Raw genomic sequence first — 20216 nt, 5'->3', positions numbered from 1 at the left:
TCATGAACATGCACTTTTATAAATTTTCTTACAAATGCTGTAAAATACCGTATTGGAGAGGACAATTTGACTTTCGAAAATCGGTAAAATATTTCAAAAATAATAATTAAGGACTCATGACTCGAGAACTCACCCTTTTGCCTCCGAGAGGTTTTTCAAGACACCGTATATGTGCACGTATCCACGCACAATAAGGCCTTTATGCAACAACCTGTGATTGCATCATCGTCAACACGACAATGACAGAGATGGGGAGGGAGGAGGGAGTAGGACGATTCGTCGTAGCTGGATCAGCTATAGTAATCGTCATTGTTCCCGAGCTCGCGATGAATATCGATCGTTGTCGCAACGTGCGTTTTATCTCGAACGTGTGTACACCGGAGCTAATCCCGTTTCCGCTTCTCTCCGCAAGCGTAATACTTGCACGTAATCATTTCTCGGGCCATTTGAATCTGAAAAAATTGTATGAATCGCTAGTCAAAGCACTCTGTAAAAAAGAAAGATTTCGACGTTTTGTTTGTTGCTGGCGACAGGAAAATCCACGTAAAATTAAGAAAAAAGAACACGAAGACGGAGACGGAAAACGAGTCACAAACTTTTTTGTTCGCACCTTGACTATAGTGACATCTTTAAACAACGCGTGACTTACGTGAAAGTAAGAAACTTCGGACAAATTCCTTCGGAGGAATTCGGCCGAATTTCTTTCGAATTCTTCAGTCAAATAGTGACAAATTTTTGTCAGAATCTTCACACAAATTTCATTCGACCTCATGAGAAAATGGCAAACTCAAACGACACTCGTTATAATTCGTATTATAAATTTCTTGTGATTACTATGACAAGATTTCTCTGAGACCGAATGAACGTTTCAATTAATGAATGGACGAGGAGGCACCGGTGACGGTGGTGCTCGAAATTTTTTGTACAGCACCGAGATCCGATGGATAATAATTTCCGCGAGAAAAACCAGGAACGATAGTGAATAGCCAACGATTGCGATCGTCATTAACCGTCGAAAAAGGGCATCCGAGTTGTTTGATTCTGCTGGATCGAGTGGGCCACTCCCAAGCATTGTGTCTTCCTCGAGAATGTTTTTAATGATTCCGGCACTCGGCAAACGCAGGATCATTTTATCGAGACTGGAGCGATAAGGCGAACGTTTGCCCAGTAAGAATGCATGGCTCTCGGTCCAGAAGCAATTAAGGTTTGCTGAACTTCATGGTGGCTCGTAAGGTCGCGAGATGTATTTGGCAGAGCAGTTGAATTTTCGCTCAAGTATGTGCCGAATCCGGGCTTCCGGTCGCGTGGATCTCGACGGTTTTTCGTAGTATCCGCACAGCCTCAGAGGGAAGCCGAACAAGTCGTTGACTTTGTTGGGCCAAAGGTCATTCTTGACCGCGGTCCAGCGGTCCTTGGTGTATTGATCTTTGAACGGATTGAATCGATGAACGAGCTCGAGGATCCTCAAATCGAGGATTTTCTTGGTCCAAGCATATCGCAACAGTTTTTCAACGCCGTCGCTCGGTTCCTGAGCGAAAGACACGACGAGGTATTTGCCGTTGTAATGAAAGCTAATTCTCGCTGCAGCGTCGACGAACACTTCAGCCCTCGGAATCGACAAACTGGGTCGGGATTCGATCGCGAAAAGAAAGAGAGTCGCGGAAGTATCGAGCGGCGTCTTCGTTTTCGTCGCGTCGTCCGGCACCAATAAATTCACCGGAAGAGCCAAATCCTTGTGCCACCTGAATAATTAAAAGAGCCGTGACGATCCCCGTCGGCTTTAACAAACACCAACAGGAGTTACGACTGTTTTAATTCGCTGGAGGGTCCAGAAAAAAACGGTCACCCCGGTCGATGGGCGGCTTTCACCGTTTAAATATAACAATAAACGCGTTTTTCAATAGACAGTATTTTTACTGGCTTCGTTGCACCCGTCGAAGACACGTGCGAATGGCACCGGCACGTGGAAAGGAAACGCTCGCATGACCCAGGACGACCCAGTGCCACTCGCGAATCGACATTTCTCCATCGATTTCGTTTCACTTGCTACTCCAACGGAACCCACCCAAAGAATGACTTCGAAAAACGAGTCGAATCGACGCCGTTTTCGTACGAATCGCTCGCTCGGCACGCGAAAAACGGCGGAAGAACAAAAGAGGCTTATACGAGCTACCGGGTCCGAGTGCCATTGTCATCGTAAGTATATGAGGAAAGAGGGCAAAGAGGAAGAAGGAAGAGATCGAAGGAGTGCGAGCACGTATATGAGGAGCCCTCTCCGCGTCTTAGCTGACCGTGCAGGAAAGGCTGCTGGGAGACAGGAAGAAAATGTGTTCAGGAGCAGAAGTCTTGTGGGTAACCGCAAAAGAGTAAAGATGGCTGCGGCGTGTGCTACGATCGATATCGATCCCGACGAGCCTTCTACGGTCTACATAATGTGCGAGCACCGGGAATCGTCCCACGAGCGAGGGACACTCGCACACACAGAATTGATAAAGCTTTATAGACGCGATTGGAGGAAGATCGAGGGTGAGAATCGTCGTCTCTCCGGCTGCTGGTACTCGCGCGCCGATTCCGACTCAATGGCGTTTTCCTCGTAAAATAAGCCCATAGAAAAAAGGAGCAACGAAGAAGAGGAGACGGAGAAAGAGCCTCTCGGAAGATATCTCAGCGAGCATTCTCCACGTGCGCCCCTTGCCAAATGTGGACCTGCCTCGCTCGAGCGCATTAGAATTCGCCGAGGCCATTATAAACATGTAAACATGTGTAAATACATACGTACGAAGCTTATCCCGTTCCCATGTAAATTCCTCTGTCCTGTCCCGGCCATATTTTCCCTGCACTTCCGGATTTCTCCGTTTTTTATCTCCCCACTTAATTATCCTGTCACGTTCCACCTTATTGATTTACCGCGCGCATAAATTCCGCCGCGAAACTCTTCAATTACCGGGGCCTTGATCCCGACGCTCGGACTTGTGTTTCTCTCCGCATTTTGAAATCCCATTTTTCTGGATTTTTCCAACTGCCCACCCTCCGCGTAACTCTTTTCCTGCGCTCGTCAAACCCTCCCTGTTTCGACGCTCCAGAACTCGATTTCCGGGCTCCGAAGATGCTCGCCGGGAAACGATCACTTTTTCGGCGATCAACCTGGATCGAGGGGGACCGGCGGGTTCAGGATCGTGCGATTGAGGACTCGAAGCGCACGAGCCCGGCAACGAAATTAATAAATGGAAGAATGATGAATAACAAGTGTGGAGCGTGCTCCACGTTTCTGGTTGTGCGGTTGGGGGTGAAAAGCTTGAAGAAGGTCAGGCGCGCTGAAGGAGCCGAAGGATTCTTCTGGCGCGTTCCTAGCCCATCCATACGTAGCAAGTCCGCGTTTATACGAAGATACTTTGATAGTTGAAAGTCGGAAGGGCGTAACCGGAAAGATATTTAGAAGTGAAAGGGATGTGGGTTAAGCCTTTTGCCTCGGACGGGGGGCTCAATGCACGCGAGGATAGGACTTACTACCTACGATATAACAAACAGGGTGGTCCAGCATCTGAAAAAGGAAACTGCATTCATGTACATACATGCATTTTATTACGAGAACGATCGCCAGCGGACGCCATCGACGAAGAATAATAAGAGCAAAAAGTAAAAGAGCCACAAGAAGCTCAAACAAAAACCGAAGAAAAAGTTGGCTCTGCTCCGGAACGAGACACGCGAGATTCTCTCACACGCCGGAGCATCTCTTTCTTTCGGTTCAACCTTTTTTCTCCTCTCTCTCTCTCTCTCTCTCTTTCTCGTGCTTTTTCTTTCTCTGTATTACGTTCGTGATCTCAGTAGTATTTTGCAACGTGAAGAATATCGCGAGATCGTCAAGAGGGACTTAAAATCCGTGGGAGGCGAGAGAGCAGCTCCGCTAACGCGTGGGCCTCTCTCTTTTACTCTCCAACGTGTGTTTTTATCCTATAACCCGTGTCTGTCTCTTTGCCGAGTATATTTGTCCTCGGATTCTCCTCTCCTTTGACAATACTCGCTGAGAGCCCCGGGGAGAGGAGCTTCGGCAAAAAAACGTGCAAATGATCTCGACAATGGGTTCTCGCGCTCCGACTCTTTGTTTCTTTTTTTATTCCGTTTCGATCGTCCGTGCAAGTTTTGAGAAGAAGCGAAAGTCTTTTGGGGGGCTTTGAAAAATCGATATTTTCGGGCTTCGACGGATCGATGGACCACGGAGCGAAGAGATTCGTCACGAAGCTTACAAATCGATGGAATTTCGGGCGAGACTTTCATGGATTTCGCTCCCAAAAAATACTATTTTCGGATTGCTTGAAAGAGTCTTTGTTCGGCACAACTATTACAAGCAAATGGTCTGTGAATCGAATCTCATAATTTGGTGTACACGAAGTAGGAAGTGAATATGAAAAATGGTACACGCCACGAAAGTGCCTGATGAATATGCAACGTCCGCAAGCAAAATACAGACTCTCGCGCCTTCCCTCCGCTCTCCCCCCTTTCTCCTCTCTTTTTTTAAACGCAAACGCCGTTCCTCCGGTCCCACGAAACTTTTTCACGCACTCACCCTTCCTCCAGATTCAACATTCCTCGTTTTTACTTTTATCGAGCCTTTTTATGCGTGCGGAGAAAGAGAGAGGCCGATGTTGTTACTGCACACAAGCCGCACAGCCCTGGAACGTAGGATGCATAAAAAATGAGGTAACCGAGCCAAAACTCGTTCCGGTTACGTTGCGTCCTTTCCTTTTCCACCATCCTCTCGTGTCCTTTCATTTTCCACCGAACAACCAACTTCGGACCTCAAATATTCCACCATTTTATTCCTCTTCGAAAAAACTTTTGTCAAATCCGAATTCATTCCATTCGGCAATATTCATTTATTTTCTTTTTCATGCATTCGTACGAATTTTTGTATTATCGCTCCGCCATATTTTGGGTCCGTCGTATTAAATTTCAAAATTTCGAGCGCAGATTTGTAATCAGCGAGCCCAAAAAGCCCCGAGTGCAAAATTTGGAGCTGATTGCACGTAAGGAAAGATGCGTATGCTTCTAAGGGTCAAATTAATGGACTTAAATAAAGAAATAATACGAAATATGGTTGTGATGCAAAACGTTTCTGATTGGCATGTCATTTTGTGGAGCTTATCATGAGAAAACATCGAGCGATAAGTGTCCGTATCCATTTACTCGAGCGAGGGTAGTCCCCGTATTTTGTAGTCCCCTAGCAATCAATTAGGCCAATCTTCGGTGTCGCCCCATTTGCACCCCTACGGTAAATACGCTCCGGTCGACTCGAGTGCTACGAAAAGTTGAGTTCTTTTTTCCTCCTGTCAATGCTATATATATTTAACAGAATTGACCTATGACTCGGAGGGGGGATAAAAAGGAAGTAAAAAACTTGTCTTATCGCTTTTTTAACGGACTACAAAACGGGGTTGATGACCCCATAAACGAGGGGATTTTACGCCTCATGGGCGCGGCTCTTTTTTCTTCCTCTCCTTTTCAAACTCAAGAGGGTCGAAGCAAACTCTCGCGCGTCTACCTCTCTCGACCTCCCGTCTTTAGCCTCGAGTGCACGAAAATTCAACCGTCACGAAAGTCGAATTACACGCCCGTTTTCACCCCAAAAACATCACGATCGTCAACGATTTCGTTGTCGAACGCGATGCTCGAGCAGCAGTAAACGATCGAATTACAATTTTCTTGGGAATTTTCCTTTTTATCCTCGATCCAAGACTAGAATTTTATGGGATCGTGAGGCCAAACGGTTTTCAGAGTTTTGAGTTAAAAAAAAACACGAAAGATTGCCTTCGAGATTTTAGTAGAAAATAAAGAAAATTTCAGATTTTCTCAAATATTTTTGATACTCGTCGTAAAAATACCTTCGAAAATTATTTTATCGTTTTAACGACTAATTTTCAAAGAGAAAAACACATTGGGGGCAGGGCGGGGATTTCATGATAGAAGCGTATAGGAAGAGGTGAGAACAAATGATGATCGAAGTCGATTGACGTTTGAATATCGATGGGAAACGTTGAGCAGAAAAACTGGGAGCAATTTTTGCCTTTCCCCTGAGGGCCACACTTTATTACGTTCGATTCACTTAAGTTTAACATTTTGTACATTTTTTTGAAACTCTAGCACTCTTTCGATCGGTGCATCAACATTAAAGAATAGTTGAATGAGAAAAAAGGATGAAGAAAGCGTGAGAGAAGACTCGAAATAAAGAAGTTTGAGGAGTTCGTTACCCTCGGGCGATTGAGATGAATTATAAATTTTCTCTCCTTTCTTTTTTCAACGTTTATTTCGAGAAAATGCTACACTGCTTTTCTTTGGAATAATGTAAGAAAGTGCATAATATTTGACAGCATTACGGTGAATTTCCAATCACTAAATTACAATTGTACAATTATTATGTAAAAAAAATGTACATAGATTATCATTTCTTCAATATTTCTTGTTGTTGCATCATTTTATAACTATTTGCCACCGTTTATTTCGAGGCTTTATCTCTCTGCGATTGGGGTGAGAGCATGAATCATCACTTTGAAGAGTGCAAGTGAGCCAAATAAAAGAATAAATTGATTATTATTTATTGTAATTAATGAATAGCACGAGCAAGTGTTTGTTTTATAAATCGTTGTTCATTAGTCTATGAGCGTTCGATTTGAAACAAAAAAACACACACGACTCAACACTAATTTTGGTCTCGTACTCTGAAAATGTCTTTTTAATCAATTAAATAATTTGTCGTATTTTATTTTTCGATTTTTTTAATCGTCTTTCCCACGTCAACAAAGTGAAAGAGAAAACAGATTCTACGGGTCGGAGTGGGCTCGACGCAGATCTAAACGCGTCGTTGAGAATAATTTATATTTCCATTTTCTGACTGTAACAGTAGCGTACAATAGTGTGCGTTTTTTCCTTTTTCCCTTTAATTGTAATCGCGTCGCGTGGGGTCGCGTGTGCTCGTCTGTCGAATAACGAAAAGAGGCAAAATTTGTGGACCAAAAAACAACGCAGACGAACCAGAGCGAGGACGAAAATAAGAAAACGACTGCGCAAATATTCTCACAGTGGATGAGAGAATGTTTAATGCGGATTTTTCGTTTTCCATTCGTTTGCTTGTTAGCTTTTTCATTCGTTTCGAATGATCCCTCCCGAAGCTTCGTCGGTTCTTCGTCATCGCTCAGGTCTTTTTTGAATTTTGTACCGCGTACAAAAATTGAAAGAAACGAAAAAAAAAAAACAGAATGATCGCTTCGGCCCCGCCTCCGAATTTGTGAACTCGGTACGGCCCCGAACTGCGAAAGGGGGATTCAAAATGCTCTCGCTCTCTCTCTCTCTCTCTCTTTTACCCTCCCCTAATTCTACCCTACTTACTTAATCTCGAAGTCTATATTCTATCGTACCAAATACAGAATAATGAAAAGCGTTTATATACATGGCAGCCTCACATCGCCTCGTAGTAATATTGCGGATTGAAAACGCTCTCTAATTAAAATGTCGCTACGTATTATAATAAATGAGGAAAATAGGGCCTGTTCGTGCTGACAATCAACACAATCATAGTCACATCGTATTGAATTAGTTTTGAGATTTTTATAAAAAAAATGGCCAATTTTGACGACGAAACAACAAGTTTCGTTACATCCAGCAATGCCGACTTCGCTATCACTTTTCCTCATCAGTTTCTCGTACGAGAAACGTACATTGAATAATCAACTTTGTCAAATATACGAACAAATTTATTTCGTTCAATTGCAAAGAAAATAATGAACCACCACAGACCACAAAAGAGTGGCTGGGAAACTATAAAAGTGTGACCGAACCAACTGAACATTAGGGCTGTTTTTTCCGTTCTGTCACGTCCAGGATATTCGTTCTCGAGATCTTTGCATCTCGATTGTTCGATCGACTCAACTACGATTTCGTTTTTTCTTGTGTTTTGTAAGTAAAATGGAAAATAAGGGAAATTCACGTCAGTAACTCCCCTTTCAGAGTGTTCGCGGCTCGAATCGCGTTGTGATAATTCGAGACGCAAATTCACTTCAATATTTGGCTTTTTTCTTGGGGCAATGGAAAAATTGACTGGCTGTACGCGCCGAAAATTGTCATTTTTTTCTCAAAATCGTTTGATTCCCGATTTTTTTCAAATTCGACATTTTCATAAACGTGTCACGTTCGTTATATGAAAAAAAACAAACAGAACGTTTTGTGAGTGAACAGCTAACTGAGAATGTCCGGAATAAATATTATCGCTTAAAAAATTCAAATATTTGAAAAATTGATTAGGCATTCGCGATTCAGCGGTTTGTTTGGAGGAGCCAATGGCAGGTTGTTCGTTTCTTAAACAATCCATCGAATGCAGTCACCGAGAGTGAATAAATTCGAGAAAAAACGTGTCCGAGGCCGTGACAAGACGAATAAAAATCGTTTAAACCTGTGCGACAGTGAGTTCGACGTAAAACCCTATTAATTTATCCGAAAACGTCACTCAAATATTCCATTCTCATTCAAGTTTCTCCTATTCCTCACACGCACACACATAAACACGCAGAATTTTGTTCTCTTTCGTACAACGCTACGATAGCATGAGGCTACATTTATAATCATAAATTATTATTAATGTTTCTAATGTACACTGCTTTTTCGACAGTCTCTTCAAAATTGTGTTCTCTTTCTTTCTCTCGTTTCTTCATTATTTTGTTTCTCATCTACGTCTCCGTTCATTGTTGCCACTCATTCGTACTGCTCGAGGAGAAAAATATTTGACTATTAAGTGGGACAAATATTTGTCCGTTTTTATTATTTTTAATCTTCTTTCTTCTTCTTTTTAAAATTATTATTATTACGAAATTGTCTGAAGTAAGCGTATATCTTCGGCGCCTTCGTTATCTTCTTCCTCGTCCTGTAAAAACCCCATGATTTGAAAAAAAAAAACAACCCCTAAAAATAAAAGGGAAACTGTGTTTCCTCATTTCTTAATACTCACGTCATCGAATCCGAAGCACGTTTCCATTTCTTTGCGCAATGCTGGATCAGCTCGCGTCGTTTGACGGGCCTGTTTCATCGGTTGTCTCCCGTTCGTTTCCGTTTTCAGTTCTTCCATCTCCATCTCTTCTTCCTCATCTTCTTCCTCTTCGCCGTTTTCAACCGCTGTTACAACGAGGCCGCTTTCTTGACCCAGAGGATCTTGCATCATGAGGTCCCCGTCCTCGTTCGCTACTACGGCCATCTGTCAAAATTTCATTAAAAAAATGATCAATTTCGCTCGATTACACTTGTTTCCTCAATGAAAGCCGTTTCGTAATTTTCGTAATGAAATGATTTTATAATGCGGCGAGTTTACTTTTTATTTATTTATATCCAATTGACCATTACCTGTTCCGTTCCCTGATTATCAGCGAGTTGAATGACTTCCAAAACGACGTACTGCTGACCGTCGCTTCCCTCAACCGCCATCATGTCGTCCTCGTCTTCCTCTTCCTCGTCGTCGTAACCTTTAAGTTTAGAAGCTATATCACCTGCACGTCATACACAACACAACACGTGGAGATTAGTCAATGACGTACGCATCATATCGTAAACATCCTCGAACTGTGGATTCAATTGTAACGAATATCCGTAATATTACGATAAGTGCAATCATTTTTATTGCGAGCAGTGGATTTTATGCTTCCAGATTGTAGAGTAGGATTCGATTGTAAAAAAATCGAAATCAATGAGGAGAAACTCCATTTTTGTTTACTTACCGGTCATGACCTCAACTCTCTGACCATCGATGATTTGTATTTTCTTTTGTCGACCCATTTTCAAAGCTTGTTGCTTTTCTTGCAACGAAGATTCAGGATCGTGAACCGCCATGTGACGAATCAAATTTCCCTTATGCCTAAACGCCCTCTCACACTCGGGACATTGATGAGTTTTCTCCTGCGGCGGTGGAGGTACGTAAGTCGGATTGTGATAGAGATTACAATGCCGTTTCAGTAATTGTTTCTGCCTGAACGATTGATAACAGTGGTCGCACTGATACGGCTTTTGATCCGTGTGAATCAACATATGACTCTCTAAATGACGAGCTGATATCGACGCGTACGGACACAAATCGCACTTGTAACATTTCTCCCCCTCGTGCGTCTTACTGTGGAGTTTGTAACTGTACCTGTTCGATTGTGAAAAATAAAGATTCGTTGATAACTCCGAGAACATGAGTTTTAGTGTGAACATTCGATGAAAGAATCTCGCTTTCGTTACCTGTCTGGGAATGTTTTGCCACATCGTTTGCACTTGAGTGGTTTGTCGGAGGTATGAAGCTTCTGTACGTGAATCCTGAGATCAGTTTTTCTTCCGCAGGTCGTTGGACAAAGTTCACATTGGAAAACAGGCTTGTCTCCTACTGATGAAGAATTCAAGCAAACGACTTTGACATTCGTGATTTACAATTCACAATTCGAACATTTTTCCTCTCGTCGCATACTCACCATTATGCACAAGCTTGTGAGCCTTCAAACTGTTGGATTGTGTAAAACGCGCGTTGCAAATATCACACTCGTAAGGTTTTTCCCCCGTGTGAATACGCAAGTGACGCTTCAACTTAAATGTGTCCGGGCTCGCGTACGTGCAATGAGGGCACTGAAATAAATCGAGCTAGCGATTAAAACACGACGATTTTTTATTTGCCAAAGTCTGAGGGAATCTCATGACAAATTTGAGAAAGTCAAAAAAATTTCTAACGTCCGAGTACATCGGAACGTTTTATTGGATATTTCATATTCACTTTGGTAAAAATCAAATTTAAAAATATGGATGAAAATTGATTTGAATTATCCGACTCGACTAATTTTTCTGCGCTTTGGAAACACCAGTAATTGATAACAAGAACTGTGATTTATTCTTATTTTGTCATCACAAAATTGCATTAAACTTTGGTTGTGCAGTGTTTAGTCTCAAAGTATAATCCGAACATTATTAGCAAAACAGGATAAAATTTTTTAGGTTAAGGTTTGAAATTATTTAAAAATTGGAAACCAAGAGTATTCATGTATTGTATGTATATATCAACGAAGATTAGTGTTTACACGTGACAACAATAAAATTCTATGAGCTGGTAGAGCAAACTTATGTTGGTCATGAACATTATCATTACTTGGTATTAACGGTATTTTCAGTCTTGTATAGATAAATTTCTGCAAAATTTATATTATTTTATTATTAATTAATGATAAAAAATGGAAGAATTGTCAGTTTGGGATCCCATTGCAGAAACGTTTGAAGAAAATGGGGAAATAGCAATGAGCTTATAAACAAATTTGGTAGAAAAGATTTCCAACCTAAAATAGCTCTAATTTCGTTACTGCAGTTTCCCTTATCTCCGTTAAATGATGGAACAAAAAAATGAGAAAAAGCAAACTTACCTGGTAGGGTCGTTCTCCCGTGTGGCATCTGATGTGACGTTTGAGCTTGGAAAGTTCAACGGATGCATAATCGCACTCGTGGCATTTGTGAGGTTTTTCATGAGTATGCCTGTATCGTACGTGTCTGACAAGTTCACCGGAAGTGGTGAAAGCGCTTTCACAAAATTTGCAGTGGTGTGGTTTCGTTCCGGTGTGAGTGTTGACGTGATTTTGCAAAGAGGCAAGAGTTTTGAACCCTCTTTCGCAAACACTGCACTTGTGCGGTCTTTCCTCGGAGTGTGATTTCATGTGTCGTGAAAGTAAGTAACGTTTCGGACTTGTGTAATTGCAGTAATTGCACATATGAGCTTGAGTCACGGTTTGAGACTTTTTTGGCAAAAATTTGATGATTTTAGATTTATCGTCTTCGGCTTCGTACTCGGTCGCATTGTCCTCGTTGTCCTCAAAATCGTACACGGTCAAGTCTTGGTCGCCCTCACCGTCTTCCCCTTCACCACCTTCGCCGTCACCGCTGCCACGACCTTCTTTACCATCCGGCTGTTGCACTATCAAGACGTAACTGACTTCGCCGGGATTCGTATCTGATGGCACTATCGTCACTGTCTGATAAGCGTCTCCGGAGTTCAGCACTACTCGATTGTTTTCCGAATTGTGAGCCTGTTTCAATAACAATTGTACTCTTAACCATCGTTGCTAACTCGACGCCTATGGGAGGTTGGAATCAAGCGAGAGTCGAAACAAAAAACTGTCAAAATGGTGGAGAACATTCGAAAAACTTGCACAAAATAACCTCGTTAGTTTTAAATGTGATTTCGAACTTGGCCGATTAATTCTTTGTCTCAAAATTTTTATTTTTTTAAAAGAACTCAACAATTGTTAGCCAATTTAGTTAATTTATGAAATATATCAATGAAAAATGTTGAGAATTATTGAAAATACTGGAAAACCCTTTCTTAGACTCTCAAATGAGAAAAATACAAACATCTTCATCCCCGTCGACAGCATCCAGTTCCTCTATCTCATGATATTGCTCCTCTGACACTTCGCCTTCGTGAGCTTCGCCGTCATCAATTTCTTGAATCTGTACTTGGGTCATTACGGGTGTGTCATCCCCGCTCGCCTGGTAGTAATACTGACCAGACTGATCAACAAAGTAGGTTCCACCTTCTTCCCCACCGGACAATCCTTCGACTTGTTGGACTGCGAAGTGAGAATTATGAAAATAATTTGTCAGTTTTGAAGTTGAACATGAGTTTTGTGAATTCAACACAAGTTTTCCATAAACTAGGTTCTTAGATGCAAAAATTCAACAAAATGATTACATCAACATGCATGTTGAAATAAAATAATCTTCAGGGTTTTAATATCCCAACTTTGATTTCTAATCAGAAATTAAATGAGCAATAGCAAAAAAAACAAAAAGACCAATGGATAAAAAATAGAGCATCTGTAGCAGGACTTTGTAAAATATTAAAGAAAACATTTCAAATAAACAGTGATCATTGCTTCAGTTCGCTTACGTTGCACATGTTGCAATTGTTCTCCTTGACCACCTTCGATCTCTTTGTTAAAAGTTTCGAGGTAAGTCTGTATTTCAGTGACAGATTCCTGTCCCTCCTCTAATTTTATAGTCGCTACGTTAGCGGACATGATAGAACCATTAAATCAGAGGCTTTGTAGTTCCGTCGGAGATAACAAACCTGCAGAGTAGGAAAAAATATGACTTAGCATTGGAGTGGAACACTTCCAAAATTTTTTTTAAAAAAACTTGAATCAATCCTTACTGATTCTTTGTAAATGGGGTAACAAAATCCACAGGACAGAAACACACAAATAGAGTAAACTAAACTTCCAACAGTATCAAGAATGCAAAATAATCACTGGAAAGTACTTAGCATTTAGAAAATTTGTTGTTTTATTGAAAATAAATAAAACATGAGATCAGATTTTTCAACATATCTTTACAAGACTTGAAAACTGCTGCAGAAATATATTGTGGCAAAAAAAAAACTGTGTTCAGACATCCACAGTGTAGAAAAATAATGAAATTCGACGAAAGAATCAATAAAACGTTGAAAATAGATAAAAATCATAATTCGAATATGCCGAAATGAGAAATTGGGAGTGCATATTGAAAGTGGTTGCAAGGGGTCTCAAATATTGCAGTGACGAAGCTAAAACGAGTTAGAGCTCGTATAAGGGATGGGCAAATGAGGAAACGTGTTGGAAAACGTTAAAAGTGTGAAAAAGTCTCGTCAAGTTAAAAAGACGCCATTGTTGAAGTGAAAAAGCAATGATGAACCAGGATATTTGAAGGCGCGTCATGATTCTTTGAGGATTCTCGAGGATGAGGACGATGTATGCGAGGGAGGAAAGAGGTGGAAGATAGCGAGTCCTGGTGGGACACGAAATCGGGACGAATATTAATTGAAATTGGGGCATAATAGGAAACGCGCATTCCGTCAACGACAGTGACCAGCATTACTGTCGAGATATAAAAGGGGAATAATAAAAAAAAAAAAGGCGACAATATACACGAATGGACCGGGTTGCTTTCGTTTTCAGGACACAAGGGGGCATTAACGACAAAAATTTCACAAAATTATCACTGTCGGCGCTGTCATCAATATGGAGGACGCCTAAAACAGATTTTTCGTTCACCGTACGTCGCCGTCGTCGCGGTCGTCGTCGTCGCCGTCGTGTCTCGTCGTTTCTCGTCCAAAGAGGCGCTCTTTACACCCAACGCGGACTCACCTCGAAACTCTCGTCGTTCTCGGCCTCTCCGCACTATTTTACACACACACCACTCGCGACACCGTGTATTACTCGCTTTGAAAATACGTTACACGATATTAACAAAGTAAGTTAATATCGCGTTATTTTACGTAAGTGATCTCCCAATCTCTCAAGAGGCAAGAATTTCCTTTTTTTCCTCCCAAACGCGTCGTAATTTTTGTCGGTTAAACACACGCATACACATACATCAATAAAAAGCACACAAACATTTACACATGCACGCAAGAGGGAGCCCCGAAATATTGTAGTTCTCTCGCGCGCGCCTTACCTCGTTTATTCGTCCGAGAGGGCGTTGTGTAAGAGCCGCAGCAAAATTTCTTCAAAATGGCTGCCCCGTTCTCTCTCTCTTTCTCTCTATCGAGCTGTGGTGCTGCGCCCGATGCTCCTAAAAGTTCAAACGCTCGCGCATCCGATATTGCGCACACGCGTCCCTCGCTCAACCAGTTTTCTCAGTTCCATATATCGCCCTTTGCCACGCGGTATTTTCTTATATGGTTTTATTTTTTCAGAATCTCAGCTATTTGATTATGATCGCTGATGCTTTTATATTTACGGATTACGTTTAAAAATTTTCATGGTTACGTGGATATTACCATAAGAAACGCGTGGGTTAATGAAATAAAAAAATTATACACGTTTGCTCGCGTAGTAAAGAAATTTGTTTCCCACGAACAAACGCGTACGTGCACCGATCGCAGAGGACGCGTCTGTACGCGCTCCAATAAAACGAAGCGGTGAGGGGGAACAAAATGACGCCACTCGAAAAGAGCGGGAAAGTATCTCGACCCCCTTCCCCCTGCAAAGGAATTGGGAGAGGGAAGCGTTATTATCCCCACCACATTTTTTATGATGACAAAACATGCCGCTCCTCTTCGTTCAGCTGCCCGGGAATCAGGAATTTTCCCAAGAGGGGTTGCTAGTGACGAAAAAGTCCACGTATATAAAAAATTTCAACCGTCATTTGACTTATGAAATCGTTCACAATTTTATAAAAAAACTGGAGATTGAAAATTCTACATCAATTCTAAAAAGTTGTGTTTCATTACAATTGAAAGCTTTCAATTAAAATCCAAAAAAAATTTGAATATTTATACGTCAATATTTTAATTCTCAATACAAACTTTTCACACAGATGTTTCAGAGGATTTCGACAAAATGTTCTGTAGGGAGAGGGAAAGAGTTATTGGAGGTTATAGGAAAGAAAAAGTAATGAAAAAATCTTTTTACAATCAACAAAGCGACTCAATTACTTCATTTATTAATGTTATTATTTTTGTTATATATTTATTAATGCTCCATTGCCTCATTAGTATTAATTCTTCGTTCCAACACAACATAAAATAAACTAAAATTCCATACGTTCACAATGTTATAATGGACAAGTGACTTTTTCAATTGTGGTTTACTTCCATTGAGGAGCAAAATTTATTTCTTTTCGAACACCCTTTGTTAGAGATACGGATTTCGATGTTTGTCCACTATTATTACGTCCTGGTTACGAAAATGAATCAGGAGTTTTTCTCAATTTCTGGCAGATCTGCAGAAAGAAACAATCGAACAGGACAAAAACTAAAAAAAAAATGAAACCGTCCTTTTTTGACAATAGGACACTTCTCCACGCAAGTCCGCTTTTCTAGGCCGGTTAGGCATTGACGTAACATAAATAATTTCAAGAATGAAATATATTATCTATGCGAACATAATTATTTTTCTCTTGTTTTTTTAAAGAAAATGAAATAACAGAGAGATCCTTCGATCTCGAGGTTTAAACGTGTCTCAAGGACAATAAGTATTGAGTATAACGTGCGACAAACGATGAATAACGTCAATAAACGCGACAATGTTTCTTTTTCTCTCATTCACATTCAACGTTTTTGTAAATTTTGCAAGAAGGGAAAAAATAAACGAAAAATGAAAGCATGCACGAGAATAGGCACTTTGTATAATGGAAAAACGTGCAATCGACGAAACACGTTGTGCACCTTTTTACGACTGGAGTAACATTATAATAGAACTTTTTCTTATATATGTTATGTATATAGGTTTAGTCTCAGGAATACGTTATACAAAAGCTTATAAAAATATTTTCAAGCAGGTTTGTTTCTCGATTGATGATCAATCGGTCTTTTTTAAGAAAAAGCTAAGTTTGTTTTCCTATATTTTTGGCAAATATTTCTTTTGCGCTAGTGTCAAATGGTTTTTTCTCTCCTGTGTTTTGTTGATGAATAATTAACGGACGAATACGACAAAAAAAACGGATTGAAATGACTTGAAATTCGTCGGAATCGTTTGTTATAAAAAGGAATGATTCGACGAGTTTAGACAAATTATTTACACGGAATCGAACGAAAACGTATAATGGCATGAATCTTTACTGCTTTTTTCCTACTCTCTTTTCTTCTCGAAGAGCTCCACATTGCCATTTTCTGTTCACCATTTTTATTCTCTCCGCGACTAACATCCGCAATAAGATCTGTGCTATCCTCGGTGAATGTGGCAACTTTGTTCTTCGGCGAGTTCCCTCACATCCGTTCCCAAAATATAGACGATCGATACCGCCGCGAAAATCGTCAGAAGGATCGACAGCAACAACAAATTTTTCATCGTCACGAGATCTTTGTGCAGCTTTGATTGATTCTCTTCCAATTTACTCATTTTCGTGAATAACGTATCCAACGATCTCTCACTTCCAGTCACATTCGACGACAATATCGATGTCGGCTCTGTCATTCCGTCCCGACACCAAATACGATGAAGCTCCGCGTTTTGACTACCAGTCTGAAATTCATTAATTTCACTCAAGTTCTTCTGACAACGGATGACTCGAAAAATGATTAACTTGACGAAAAAGATTCAATTACAAAAAATCCTGACCGACAAATAGAAAAATTCCTGAATCGTTTGAATATTTTCAATGTAAAATGAATTTTTTTGTTTTTTGGAATAAGTACCTTCCAAAATTCGGCCAACTCTTCGGTCGTCATCTGAGGATCTTTCATTGGAACGCACATGACCAAAAACTTGTTTTGCAACAATGTACGCAAATTGTAACCCGTTTGAAGAGTAACCGTAACGTTGGTTGACTGACCGGGCGAAAGTGTCCCCGTACTACGTCGAACCCGGAATTTTTCGGGTGCTGTCGTTTTTATCTGCAATTCATAACGAGTTCAATTAAATTGCTCATACTGTTCGATAAAGGAAAGAAAAAAGGCTTTGGAAATCGTTTCCCACGTTACTTTGTACGATAAATGCTTGTCCGTTGTTAAGTTCTTCAATGCTATTGTCCCGACGATTTCTGTTCCTACTTTCATCATGGATATTACGTCGGGAGTTATCGATAATACTGAAAAATGGAAAAACCCTCATGATTGTTTATTTGCATTGTTCAAACTGATATAAATATGATTTCTTCGATGTATTAAAAAAAAATTAACTTTTTTCGTCCATATTGAGAATTGAAGATCTTTTCCCTCTTTTACTCACAATTATCTTCGTTGTTTTGGTCGCCGAACGAGCCGGGAGCATCTTCCGTCAACGGGGAACCCTCGAAATGGACTTTTTTGTTCTCCACTTGACCATTTGTCACTGGACCTCCGGATCTTGTTTCAGGCACAAATGAGAAAACGTAATCATTCGTACCACCCCAACATTTAAGGGCGTCCGCAGGATCGACGAACTCTTTGAGGTTGGCTTTGTTGACGAACTTAATTTTTGGTATGGCTTTTGCAGGCAACCACGATTTAATTATCTTGAACGCGGCGTTTAAAACCCAGGGCATTTCTAAGATTATAATGTAGTTCAAGAAGTTTGGATAATAATCCTTGAAAAGGCCTATTAAATATTTTGTTAGTTCCATATCCATATTCGATAATCCAGCATCCACCATATCGAAAAACAGAGATATTTGATCACCGTTTCCCTCTCTGAAAATCAGTTAACGAAAAATTCTATTAAAGAACAACTCGTGTTTCGCCGTTTGTAACGTTTCGAAATAGGTTCAATTTTTTTGAATTCACGAGTCGAGGTTTTGTAACATTGATCGAATAACATTATGATAAAAAACGATTTAAATAATATTACACGCGACAATCATACTCGAAGCTTTCCACGTCGATGCATATGACTCGGCTGACTCGTAAATATCATAATCATGCATCTAATAAAAAAATCTGTGAACAAAGCTGTTCACCTTGATGAATAAAACTGTCACTTGTGATTCTATGAAAAATTAACTCACTTCTCAAGCAATGGAATTACATAATTTTCAATGAAGTCAAATTATAAAATTGGTCATTGTTCTCAAATGTCAATAAGATATCTCACCGCTGCAGTCTTTCGAACCAATAAATAATGCATCTCTGAAGTTCCCCAAAGTCTCTGCCTCCTTTGGTGTGGAGCTTGGATTTAATAATAAAAAGAGTTTTGCCATCCTTATCTTTTCCATAGCCAAAAAAAACTCCGTCCTCGAGATATTCTCTCTTGACATTGTCCTCTGTAATATCTGCAATCGGATAAAACAAAAACTTTCAACTCAAGTACTTCAAATTCATTCGTAGAGCAATAAGCAATAATGAAAATTGTAGATACAGCTTTTTAAAATTTTATTTATTTTTCCAATATACCGTTTGCGCCAACTTTTTTTCTCCACTCTGTGCTCATCCAAAGCATGTTCAACGATTCTTGAATATTGTACTCATTGTGCTCCAAATACCTCTTCAACCAGTCATCTTGGCTCTTTATTCTGGATATGTCCAGTGGATGAAAACCTGAACAATTCCATTTGTTTTTTCACAAATTTATTTGTTGAAGATTTACAATTAAATTGTAAATAAAAAAATAAAACTGACAACTATGCTACAATAAGAACCTAATAAATCATTATTTTCAGTGTTAATCATTTTTGTATTCGTTGTAATAAATAGCGAATTAATTATCATGAACATTTTGAACAATCAATTACTTTGTTTTTTCTGTGGGTTGGGGAAAAATGTCAAGGACCCAGAGTTGTTTATCAAAAAAGGTGTTAAATAACACTAAATTATTTGAAAATAACAGGATTTGAAATAGATTTTGCAAATTAATAAAAATGATAAGAATTATTCTCTATGGAACTTTCTGAATAAATTGCCAAATTTAATAGGCTCTAGTAAGAAAATTGTTACAATGTATTGACATTGTCAAAAAAATTTGATGATGTCATGAAAACATTTTTTGCCATCAAACTAAAATGATTTTGTTTGTACTAAAATGATTTCCATCTATAATAAATTATTATATCATAATTGAAGGTAAATAATAAGGAATGTCGGGATTTGGATAACTAAACGTGAGACAGACGAGTAATTATTCATGCAGGAGGTATGAAGGACAATTGATCGTTTAAATATTCAATGGAGATGCAATCGCAGACCTTTGAACTCGGACAAATGAAAGGATGAGAATCTTTGAAGAGAAGCTGCGATAATTTCGAAAAAAAAAATTGATCGCGAAATCTCGGAGAATTCGTTTAAACGGGTAATTGACAGTTATGAAAGGTTAGAAAAAGAAAAATAAAATAATCAATTTACTCACGCTCATCGGAGATATTTTCATCTTCAAGTTTCTTGAAAAACTTCTCTCTCAATTCGACAATCTGTTGTTGAACATCCATGTTTAGTTTCATTCGGTTTATCCCGGTCAGATGACACTTTGACCGGCACTGACGACTCAAAACCGAGAGAACGGTTTCTGGCTCTCTTCGATAACAGGAAAAAAAAACGGTGATATATATATATGCATATATAGACTTATTATCGGCGTTTTCGTGACGCGTTTGAGTAGTTCGTTATGAAAGAGGCGATAGGCGATAAGCGGGGGAAGAGCGTAAAGTACTACGGATCGAGCAGCACCGGTATGATATTAATATTTCGTGGTTGGTAAGGCAGGATGGTAGTTGGTAAAGTAAATATCCCACATTGCCACCGAGTTGTCACTGATGAGATCAAACTGTGTTATCCCCGGAATTAT

At 39.9% G+C, this 20216-nt stretch overlaps 2 protein-coding genes and 1 long non-coding RNA gene across 10 annotated transcripts; 1 reads left to right on the top strand and 2 right to left on the bottom strand.

Annotated features, from left to right (window-relative positions):
* Window positions 1-6054: 6054 nt before the first annotated feature.
* On the bottom strand, window positions 6055-14769 carry LOC122417006 (transcriptional repressor CTCFL-like). 8 transcript variants are annotated; one of them, XM_043430197.1, is made up of 10 exons: window positions 14479-14769; window positions 12935-13114; window positions 12397-12614; window positions 11415-12071; window positions 10482-10632; window positions 10255-10396; window positions 9753-10162; window positions 9382-9524; window positions 8993-9235; window positions 6055-8908 (listed from the first exon to the last, which is right to left on the bottom strand). In XM_043430197.1, exons 2-10 carry the CDS (start codon window positions 13062-13064, stop codon window positions 8849-8851), a joined length of 2154 nt encoding a protein of 717 aa, XP_043286132.1. In that variant the 5' UTR covers window positions 13065-13114; window positions 14479-14769; the 3' UTR covers window positions 6055-8848. The 8 variants fall into 8 exon arrangements, with proteins under 8 accessions (XP_043286132.1, XP_043286131.1, XP_043286129.1 ...); XM_043430196.1 differs by lacking the exon at window positions 14479-14769 and adding an exon at window positions 14076-14468; XM_043430194.1 differs by lacking the exon at window positions 14479-14769 and adding an exon at window positions 14169-14468.
* LOC122417008 (uncharacterized) lies at window positions 11575-12335 on the top strand. The gene is made up of 2 exons (XR_006262213.1): window positions 11575-11713; window positions 11810-12335. It is a non-coding gene; the product is annotated as an uncharacterized lncRNA (long non-coding RNA).
* A 661-nt stretch (window positions 14770-15430) lies between the features above and the next one.
* Window positions 15431-20015, bottom strand: LOC122417007 (motile sperm domain-containing protein 2-like). Its single transcript, XM_043430202.1, has 7 exons — window positions 19782-20015; window positions 18833-18976; window positions 18534-18711; window positions 17694-18133; window positions 17447-17553; window positions 17162-17359; window positions 15431-16988 (listed from the first exon to the last, which is right to left on the bottom strand). The coding sequence occupies exons 1-7, from the start codon at window positions 19870-19872 to the stop codon at window positions 16689-16691; spliced, it is 1458 nt and encodes a 485-aa protein (XP_043286137.1). The 5' UTR covers window positions 19873-20015; the 3' UTR covers window positions 15431-16688.
* Between the last annotated feature and the right edge of the window lie 201 nt (window positions 20016-20216).

This window comes from Venturia canescens, chromosome 10 (genome assembly GCF_019457755.1).
Source record: "Venturia canescens isolate UGA chromosome 10, ASM1945775v1, whole genome shotgun sequence".
Lineage (NCBI taxonomy): Eukaryota > Metazoa > Arthropoda > Insecta > Hymenoptera > Ichneumonidae > Venturia > Venturia canescens.
The sequence above is the reverse complement of the archived record's forward strand: the minus strand, read 5'-3'. Positions and strand labels throughout refer to the sequence as shown.

Bases quoted from the DNA above. Each gene is read 5' to 3' on its own strand.
- LOC122417006 (XM_043430197.1), bottom strand. From the start codon at position 13,064: ATGTCCGCTAACGTAGCGACTATAAAATTAGAGGAGGGACAGGAATCT. The intron at 10,633-11,414 runs GTAAGTTTGCTT...GATTTATTTCAG, and splicing joins CGGGAGAACGACCCTACCAG to TGCCCTCATTGCACGTACGC. The intron at 9,236-9,381 runs GTAATGGTCAAT...AAATTTTGACAG, and splicing joins ATAATCAGGGAACGGAACAG to ATGGCCGTAGTAGCGAACGA.
- LOC122417007 (XM_043430202.1), bottom strand. From the start codon at position 19,872: ATGAAACTAAACATGGATGTTCAACAACAGATTGTCGAATTGAGAGAG. The intron at 18,977-19,781 runs GTGAGTAAATTG...GGAATTGTTCAG, and splicing joins TGAAAATATCTCCGATGAGC to GTTTTCATCCACTGGACATA. The intron at 16,989-17,161 runs GTACTTATTCCA...AATGAATTTCAG, and splicing joins AGTTGGCCGAATTTTGGAAG to ACTGGTAGTCAAAACGCGGA.